The following is a 10,198-nucleotide window of genomic DNA, read 5'->3' as shown; positions in this document are numbered from 1 at the left end:
GTTGTTATTTTGTTTATTTTCTTTCCCTACTCAACAAAACCATGCCTATACTGCCCGGAGAAATGGCTCAGTGGTTAAGAGCATTTAATGCTCTTGCAGACGACTTGGGTTTATTTCCCAGCTCCCACGCCAGACAGCCCATAACTGCCTGTAATTCCGGTTCAAGGGGAATCTAATGCTCTCTTCTGACCTTGGAGTGTACCTGCTTGCATGTAATTCACATAAACTTAAACACACATACACACATGAATTCACAGAAGCTTAAAAGTTTTTTTTTTTGAGATTTATTCACTTTTGCTCAATGGTGGTGGCACATACCTGCCTTTAATTCAAGTACTTGGGAGGCAGAGGCACGCGGATCTCTGTGAGTTTGAGGCCAGCCTGGTCTACAAAGTGAGCTTCAGGACAGCCAGGGTTGTTAAACAGAGAAATCCGGTCTCCAAAAAGCAAAGCTAAGTGCTAGAGAGAGGGTCAGAGGTTAAGAGCACTGGCTGTTCTTCCAGAGGTCCTGGATACAATCTCCACTCACATGGTGGCTCACAGCCATCTACAACGACATCTGGTGCCCTCTTCTGGCATGCAGGTGGAATACTATACACATACATAATAAGTCTTTAAAAAAAAAAAAAAGGTTTATTCATTTTTATCTTATGTGCATGAGTGTTTTACCTTCATTATGTATGGGCACTGGGTACATGCCTGGCACGTGAGGAGGCCAAAAGAGGGTGCCAGGGACCCAGACACTGGAGTTAAAGACAGTTGTGTCACCTTGGGGGGGGTGTAGAAAATTGAACAAAGGCTCTCTACAATATTCTTGAGGGCTGAACCATCTCTCTCTGGCTCCAATTTTAAAAAGATTTAAAAATAAAGAGTTCAGGGCCAGGCATGGTAGTTCATACCCTCAATCCTAGCTTTCCAGAGACAGAGGGACGCAGATCTCCATGAGTTCTTTGCCAAGTTGGTCTACATAGTGAGTGCCAGGACAGCCAGGGCTACATAGAGAGATCTTTTTTAAAAAAAATTATAACAATGATGATGATAAGGAATTCAAGGTCATTTTTGGTACATAACAAGTTGGAGGTTAGCCTCTTTCACAGGAGACTCTGTCTTGACAAACAAACAAAAAATGAGCTAAATCAATTAATTTAAAATTAAAAATAGGTCCAGAGAGGCTTGAGATGGCTCAGTGATTAAGAGCACCCACTGCTCTTCCAGAGGACCTGGGTTCAATTCCCAGCACCTACATGGCAGCTCATAACTGTCTGTAACTCCAGTTCCAGGGAACCCAACACCTTCACGCAGATACACATGCAGGCAAAACAATAATGCTCACAAAATAAAAACAAATAAATTAAACAAACAAAAAAGGACTTTCAGGTTTCAGGGTGTATTCCTAAACTCCCAGCCCTTAGGAAGCAGAAGCAGGACTATAAGGAAATTGAGTTTAGTCTCAGCTACTTACTGATTTTCAAGCCAGCCTCCATTATACAAACCACTTCTCACAAGCAAGAATGTTGGGTAGGCACGAGTGGCTCCAGGTGAAGTTTCCAGCATTGGAAACAACTCACTAGGATTTGAAATAAAGATAAAACAGTAACAAATATTTGCAGTCTTTTTTTTTTTTTTGAGACAGGTTTTTCTGTGTAACAACCTTGGCTGTCCTGGAACTCACACTTTGCTCACTTTGTAGAACAGGTTGACCCCTAAGTGCTGGGATTAAAGCCATGCACCATTACCTCCCAAAACCTTTGCAGTCTTAAGCTCTGAGTATCTTGGAAAGAAGCTCCCTTCCCCTGAGCAAGAAATCCCTGCACACGGTGTGGACCAGTTGGTTCCTGAGGCAGTAGATGAAGGGATTCAGCAGGGGCGACACTGTGGTGTTGAAGAAAGCTATTCCTTTATTAAGGCCCAGCCTTCCTGTCTGTGTGGGGTTGAGGTACATGATGATGCAGCTCCCATAAGTGAGAGATACCACGAGAATGTGGGAAGAACAGGTGGAGAAGGCCTTGCTTCGGCCCCCAGCTGCAGGCAGGCGCAAGATGGTACTGACTATGCAGCCATAGGATAAGGTTGTGATCAATGTAGCGATGAGCAGGGTGCACACGGCCACCAGGAAGGCCACCAGCTGCAGAAGCCTGGTGTCTGCACATATCAGCTCCAGCAAAGGGGAGCTGTCGCAGAAGAAGTGATTGAGGACCCTAGGGCCACAGAAAGGGAGAGACAGCATCCAGGCAAACAGCCCAGGCAGAGCCAGGAGGCTGGCTGCCCAGCAGGCCAGCACCAGGGAAGAGCAGACACGGGGTGTCATGAGTGCAGGGTAGCGCAGGGGCCAGCAGATGGCCAGGAAGCGGTCGGTGGACATCACGGCCAGCAGGAGGGTCTCCACAGCACCCAGGGTGAAGTAGAGTATCATCTGGGCGAAGCAGCGGTGGCGGGAGATGGCCCCGCGCGCAGCCAGCAGGTGTGCCAGCATCTGCGGGGACACAGTGGATGTGAAACCCATCTCCAGCAGCGAGAAGTGGCGCAGGAAGAAGTACATCGGGGTGTGCAGGCGGCGGTCAGCCAAGGTGAGGGCGATGATGAGCAGATTCCCCAGCAGGGTCAACGTGTAGGTGACCAGGAGGACCCCGAAGAGGAGGAGCTGGAGCCCGCGCTTGTCGGTGACCCCCAGAAGCACAAACTCCAGCACAGAGGAGCGGTTGGCGGCGTAGATGGGTGCAGAGGCTTCCATCTGCAAGGGCTGCGGGGAGTCTGTGTGGGTCTCACTAACCTCGGAAATACAGCGACAGTCGGTGTCTGTCACTAAGAGTACTGCTGATCAAAGGCAGCGCTTGAGCACGTGAACACCGCGTGAATGGGATCTCTCCCTAGCTTTCAACCGCACAAGTATGGAAAAGAATTTAGACCACCATGGTAATGCACTCCTTTAATGCCAGGACATGGGAGATTGGGACAGCACAAAGAAGTTCCATCCTAACCAGGACTATATGAGATTCCATCTCAAAACATTTTTTAAAAGATTTATTTATTTGCATTTGTTTCATATGAGTGATTTATTTTCATGTGTGCCTGCAAGACAGAAGACAGAGGAGGGTATCAGACAGAAGAGAGCATCAGATTCCATTACAGATGATCGTGAGCCTCCATGCTGGGAACTGACCTCAGGAAGAGCAGCCGGTGCTCTTAACCACTGAGCCATACACTTCAAAAAAAAAAAAAAAAAAAAAAAAAAAAAAATCACAAAAATCTTACTTAAATTAGATGAATTTTGCTTCCTACTCATCCAAGATGCTTGTTAGGTACTGAATGAAAAATTTGTTAATCCTTCTTGAGGGATATGATGATACACTTGGGGGAGAGACGTTATTCTTTTTTTTTTTTTACATATGGACTGAGTTAATAAAGTCTGGAGTTGATCAGGTCATAGACAATTTTCGTTTCATTTCCTACAACTGTCATGTTGCTTATTTATACGTTTGAATAATAAAACATACTTTTGGTGAGTGCATACGCTACACCATTTTTGTGGCCTTTGTTTCATTACAGACGGCACACTGGTAGAGATTCATGCTACAAGCTGGGGCTGGCTGCCCACACCTACACTCTCCTAACTGTGACCAGTTCATGTTTCTCTGCAGCCCCCTGCCATCACAGCAAATGAATGGACTGGGGACTCACAAAGTAGGAGAGGGCTAGGTATGGGGATACAAGCCAGCAAGTTCAATCAATGCATGAGAGGTTGAGGCAGGCATATCACAGGTTTAAGGCTTAGCCTGAACTACACAGTGAGACTCTGCTCTGAAATTAAAAAACAAAAATTAACCTGGAATTTTTTTTAGCCCCCTTTGTCATGAAGCTATGGACTCTCAAGTTTTCCCACAGAAGCACATGGCAGGAATGGAGTGACAAGAGAGGCTCAGTAGTCAAACCAGCCCAAAAGACAGAGATGAAGAGTCCTCACAGCAGACACAGACCTTGTAATGCAGTGGTCCTCATCCTGTGGGGCGTGACCCTTCTAAGGGTTGAATGACCCTTTCACCCGTGTGGAATATCAGATATCCTGCATATCAGATATTTACATCACAATTCCTAACAGTAGCAAAATTAAGCTATGAAGCAGCAACAAAAATAATTTCATGGTCCGGGTCAGGACAACATGAGGAGCTGTATTAAAGGGTCACAGCATCAGGAGGATTAGAACTGCTGCTACTGTAAGGCAAGAGCACAGTGGGAGGGAGGGGTTGGGGGGATCCACAGAGATGGAGATGGGTAAGACGGGCAGCTGGGGAGAAACATGCAAGTCAAGGAGCGGCCAGAGAGCCAAGAGGGGGAGGGAAGAAGACATGGACTAAGGAAGACAGAAGACAAGAAAAATCAGGACAGAGACACAGAGAAAGGAAGGGATCAGCAAGCCCACAGGAAGACAAAGAGAGACAAGAAAGTCTCTGAGGTCTTTGAGATCACTCAGCTGGCCTGATCTCCAGAGACACGGTTAGTGTAGGAGCCAACGTGAAGATGCAGGACCTTGCCCTCTCTTCTTCCCCAAGGCCTCAGACCTCAGGGACCCAGGAAAAACTTAACATTTTCATCCTCCTAAAGGGAGTGATTAGCCCCAGGCCCTTCAGATGTTGCCCATGGGAACTCATTTGGAGCCTCGCCTTTGTTTTATTCGTTTATTTTTTTAGAGTATTATTTATTGGAAGCCAGAGTTGGCTCATTGGTTAAGAGTACCAGCAGGTTAGCCAGCCCATGGTGGCGAACACACCTTGAATCCCAGCACTTGGGAAGCAGAAGCAGGTGAATCTCTGAGTTCGAGGCCACCCTGGTCTACAAGTCAGGGTCCAGGGCTACACAGAGAGACCCTGTCTTGAAAAAACAAAACCAAAAAAAGGAAAAGAGTAGTTGCAGGTCCATTTTGCAGTTCTCACGTGGCTGCGCATAATCATCCCTAACTCCACTACCAGGTGACCCGTCTGTCTATTCTGGCTCCTGTAGGCACTGAGCCTGTCCACAGTGCAAAGACACACACTCAGTCAAAGCACTCACGTGTGAGAAAAACAAATAAACCTAAAAATATTTAAAAGAATATCACTTATCATTTCTCTATTCTTTGATAATTTCTTTCTGTCTTTTCTTTTCTTTCTTTCTTTTTTTTTCCTTCTCTTTCTTTTTTTGTGTTGTTTTCGAGACAGGGTTTCCCTGTGGCTTTGGAGCCTGTCCTGGAACTAGCTCCCGTAGACCAGGCTGGTCTCCAACTGACAGAGATCCACCTGCCTCTGCCTCCCGAGTGCTGGGACTAAAGGCGTTCGCTACCAATGCCCGGCATTCTTTGATAATTTCATACATACTGTTTACAATGTGTGTTCATGTATCTACCACTCAGCTCTCCACTCTCATAGAGTGGAGCCTTTTGCAAAAGGCTCTGTGTAGCCCTGGCTATCCTAGAAGTTGCTCTGTAGATCAGTCTGGCACTGGACGCCACTCAGAGATCCATCTGCCTCTGTCTCCTGAGTGAAGAGATTAAAGGTGGGCTCCACCACCATCCAGCTTGTTGAGTTTTTTTGTTGCGGCTCTTGATGATGATTTGATTTGTTTTGATAACCCACTGAATCCAGTCAGGGCTATTTGTTAGAATGCTGACTTATGCTATATTTAGCTTAATGTTCTTTCTTTATTGCCTCCATATATATATATATATATACATATATATATATATATATATATATATATATATATATATACACACACATACCAGAAGAGATCAGCAGATCTTATTATGGATGGATGGCTGTGAGCCACCATGTGGTTGCTGGGAATTGAACTCAGGGCCTCTGGAAGAGCAGACAGTGCTCTTAACCTCTGAGCCATCTCTCCAGCCCTTGCTTAATCTTCTTCAGGCAAGCACAGCTACAACAGCTCTGTCATGTCCAGAAGACATATGCCAGGGCACTTCTCCTCATTCTGCAGATATTTTGTTCTTTCCACCTCTTTTGAGACACTCCCTGAGCCTCTGGGGGAAGGAGTTACAATAAATGCCTGGTTTCAGGATGAGTCCCCAACCGTCACTTGTTCACAGCACTTTTACCATTATGTGTTTCCACCTTGTTGCCCTCTCAAGAATGATGAGGGTTAAGAGCAATGCTCATCAGCCGGGCACTGGTGGTGCATGCTTCTACTCCCAGCACTTGAGAGGCAGAGTTAGGCAGATCTCAGTGAGTTCGAGGCCAGCCTGGTCTACAGAGAGAGTTCCAAGATAGCCAGGACAGTTATACAGAGAAACCCTGTCTTAAAACAAATAAGCAAGGGAGCAAACAAAGAGCAGTGCTCATCTATTAACACAAATATTTAGAAGGCATTGCCAAAATACAACCATTTTTTTAAAAAAAAAACAAAATTTATTTCATTTTCTGAGTATAAGTGCTTTGCCTGCACACATACAGAATGCATCCAGTGCCCTGGGAGGTCAGAATAGGGCACCAGGTTCTCTTGAACTAGAATTACAGATGGCAGCCACCGTATGAGTACTGAGAATTGGACCTGGTCCTCTAGAAGAGCAGCCACTGTTCTTAACCACGGAGCTACTTCTCCAGCCCTTCTTAGCACATATACGTTATTTGTTTTTTGAGACAGGGGTTCTCTGTAGCTTCGGAGCCCATCCTGGAACTCCCTCTGTAGACCAGGCTGGTTTCAAACTCAGAGATCCACCTGCCTCTGCCTCTAGAGTGCTGGGATTAAAGCCACAGCCCTGCCTAGCACATACATTTAAGCAAAACAACAGTACTAGGTTCTCTTCTATGACCTGGACCTCTGGGAGATTTTGGTTTTAGGAGCGCTTAGGTGAGCATATCCCTGGTGCTTATTTAAACTTTAATCCATCTTCAGGTTCCTGAAGGGAGCCTTGAGTGGGGCAGTGACCACTGGATCACTTTGTATTCTCTTCCCAACGTGGCCAAACTGAATAAATCTGCTTTTTGTTGAAGATTTAGCTATTTCAATTGGCTTCTGAAGGACGGGTAGCCCAAGTTGGCTTCTTGTGGCACAGACCATAAATATGAATTTATAGCACCATTGTACCTGGCAACATGAGCGTTAAAATTGTTTGTTGCTTGTTTTGTTGTTTGCCTTCATTTGGCTAGAGAGATGGCTCAGCAGTGAAGAGTACTGGCTGCTCTTCCAGAGGACCTGGGTTCCATTCCCAGCATCTCCACAGCTGCCACCAACATCTGTAACTCCAGTCCCAGGGGAAACCTCTTCTGTCCTCTGTGGGCACTGCACACAAGTGATGCTCAGACATACATGCAGCCAAAATACACCCCCCCCCCACACACATAACATAAATAAGGAAAGAAAGAAAAATGAAATTATTCCACTTTGATTAAATCAGCCAGACATGGTGGCAACACATGCCAATTCAAGCTACCCAGGAAACCCAGGACAGAGGATGGAAATGCCAAGGGCTTTATCACCTACAGTGTGAGTTCAAGGCCAGCTTTTATTCAGTAACATCCCGAGACACTGTTTGAAAATAACAAGGAAAAAGAGGTCTGATTGTGTGGCTCAGTGCTAGAGTATTTGACCTCACCAAAAGCCTTGCCCTGTGTTCAAGCCACAGAAAACCAAAGTACATACATATACAATAACTAATAAGCAAATCAGTAACAATGCCTTTACACGGAGAGCACGGCTTTGCAGTCTTAAGCTCTGAATATCTTGGAAAGAAGCTCCCTTCCCCTGAGCAAGAAATCCCTGCACACGGTGTGGACCAGTTGGTTCCTGAGGCAGTAGATGAAGGGATTCAGCAGGGGCGACACTGTGGTGTTGAAGAAAGCTATTCCTTTGTTGAGGCCCAACCTCCCTGTCTGTGTGGGGTTGAGGTACATGATGATGCAGCTCCCGTAGCTCATTGACACCACGAGAATGTGGGAAGAACAGGTGGAGAAGGCCTTGCTTCGGCCTCCAGCTGCAGGCAGGCGCAAGATGGTACTGACTATGCAGCCATAGGATAAGGTTGTGATCAATGTAGCGATGAGCAGGGTGCACACGGCCACCAGGAAGGCCACCAGCTGCAGAAGCCTGGTGTCTGCACATATCAGCTCCAGCAAAGGGGAGCTGTCGCAGAAGAAGTGATTGAGGACCCTAGGGCCACAGAAAGGGAGAGACAGCATCCAGGCAAACAGCCCAGGCAGAGCCAGGAGGCTGGCTGCCCAGCAGGCCAGCACCAGGGAGGAGCAGACACGGGGTGTCATGAGTGCAGGGTAGCGCAGGGGCCAGCAGATGGCCAGGAAGCGGTCGGTGGACATCACGGCCAGCAGGAGGGTCTCCACAGCACCCAGGGTGAAGTAGAGTATCATCTGGGCGAAGCAGCGGTGGCGGGAGATGGCCCCGCGCGCAGCCAGCAGGTGTGCCAGCATCTGCGGGGACACAGTGGATGTGAAACCCATCTCCAGCAGCGAGAAGTGGCGCAGGAAGAAGTACATCGGGGTGTGCAGGCGGCGGTCAGCCAAGGTGAGGGCGATGATGAGCAGATTCCCCAGCAGGGTCAACGTGTAGGTGACCAGGAGGACCCCGAAGAGGAGGAGCTGGAGCCCGCGCTTGTCGGTGACCCCCAGAAGCACAAACTCCAGCACAGAGGAGCGGTTGGCGGCGTAGATGGGTGCAGAGGCTTCCATCTGCAAGGGCTGCGGGGGGTCTGTGTGGGTCTCACTAACCTCGGAAATACAGGGGCAATCACTGTCACAAAGAGTACTGCAGATAGAAATACGTGGCACTTACTTAGAACAATGTTTGTAATATGTAAACACCGCACGAATGTGAACTACTGTCCGCATTAAATGATCATGATGGGAATGTATTAGACTCGTGTAATGACACAGGTCCCTAGACCTTGTACTTGGGAGGCTGAGGGAAGAGGACCAGGCGTTCAAGATCATCTCCAGTTACGCAGCAAGCTGCACGGCCACCCGGACTACATGAGATACCATTTCAAAAATCCACACGGAAGCAGGGAGAAGGGAGGAAGAGGAGATTGAAGAGGTCTGAGAGGATGAGGAGGAGGAAATATTGGAAGGAAAAATAAGAAAGAAGAAGTCCAAGGGGAGGAAGAAGGAGAGGAAACGGGAAATGGAAGGAGGAGGAGAAGGAAGAGAAAAGAGAGAGAGGAAGAAGAGGAGAAAGGAATGATAGGTGCAGGAATGTTGGTTCCTCCTTCCTCAATTCATCTGTTGGGGGCAGAGAAGAAACTGATGATTCCTTTTGGTAAATCTGACAATTCACTTGGGGTGAGACTTGTTCACTGCAGGGATTGCCTTATGTAAGGACTGAACGAATGCAGACTGGAACTGGCCAGTTACTACAGAGAATTCGAGTTTTGTACACTGCCGCGTTATTTGCTTGTTTGCTGGATGATGTTTTTATGAGGGCATATGTCTCACCACTTAGGACAGGCTGGCTGGAACTCACAGAGATCTCCACATGCCTCTTCCTCCCTAGCAGCTGGGGTTAGAGGTACTCTTGCTAAGTCTTCACAAATGTAACCAAGACACAGGGCAAGAAACAGAACACAGCCTGGGCAGGAGAAACACCCACCGTGCCAGTACTGGGGAGGCTGAAGCAGGAGGATTGATGCAAACACAGGACCAGCCTGAGTTACAAATTGAGTTCAAACTCATCTGGGTTACAAAGTGAGACTCTGTCCTGAAATAGAGAAAGGTATGGGAGAAGGAATGAAGAAAGAGAGGGAGACAAGGAGGAAGAAAAGGAGAGAGGAGAAGAGGAAAAGAAAGGGTAAGGAGGGTGTAGAAAGGTGGCTTTCTACACGTACTACAGCACCCTACAACCTCAGTTCAAGCCCTAGGACCCCAGGGTAGGATAACAGAATATACTATTGTAAGCTGTTCAACATTTACATGGCCCCTTCAGAAAATAAATAAAGTAAGTGTAGTAGCCAGGTAGTGGTGGCTCGCACCTTTAATCCTGGCACTCAGGAGGCAGAGGCAGGCAGATCTCTGTGAGTTTGAGGCCAGCCTGGTCTACAGAGTGAGTTCCAGCACAGCTAGGGCTTTCTGGAAATAAAATTAATAATAAATATATAAATAAGTGTAGTTTTTAAAATGAGGGAGAGATGAGCTAGAGAGCCATCTCGGCAGTCAAGAGTCGTTGTGAATGTTGCAGAAGACCCACATTTGAGTCCCAGAATCTG

At 47.2% G+C, this 10,198-nt stretch overlaps 2 protein-coding genes across 2 annotated transcripts; both read right to left on the bottom strand.

The window, feature by feature from the left end:
* Nucleotides 1-1,756: 1,756 nt before the first annotated feature.
* LOC127238591 (olfactory receptor 49-like) lies at nt 1,757-2,731 on the bottom strand. Its single transcript, XM_051207214.1, has one exon. The coding sequence runs from the start codon at nt 2,729-2,731 to the stop codon at nt 1,757-1,759; it is 975 nt and encodes a 324-aa protein (XP_051063171.1).
* A 4,963-nt stretch (nt 2,732-7,694) lies between these two features.
* LOC127238583 (olfactory receptor 49) lies at nt 7,695-8,669 on the bottom strand. Its single transcript, XM_051207206.1, has one exon. It carries the CDS (start codon nt 8,667-8,669, stop codon nt 7,695-7,697), a length of 975 nt encoding a protein of 324 aa, XP_051063163.1.
* Nucleotides 8,670-10,198: the final 1,529 nt, after the last annotated feature.

This window comes from Phodopus roborovskii, unplaced genomic scaffold (genome assembly GCF_943737965.1).
Source record: "Phodopus roborovskii unplaced genomic scaffold, PHOROB, whole genome shotgun sequence".
NCBI classification, from domain to species: domain Eukaryota; kingdom Metazoa; phylum Chordata; class Mammalia; order Rodentia; family Cricetidae; genus Phodopus; species Phodopus roborovskii.
The sequence above is the reverse complement of the archived record's forward strand: the minus strand, read 5'-3'. Positions and strand labels throughout refer to the sequence as shown.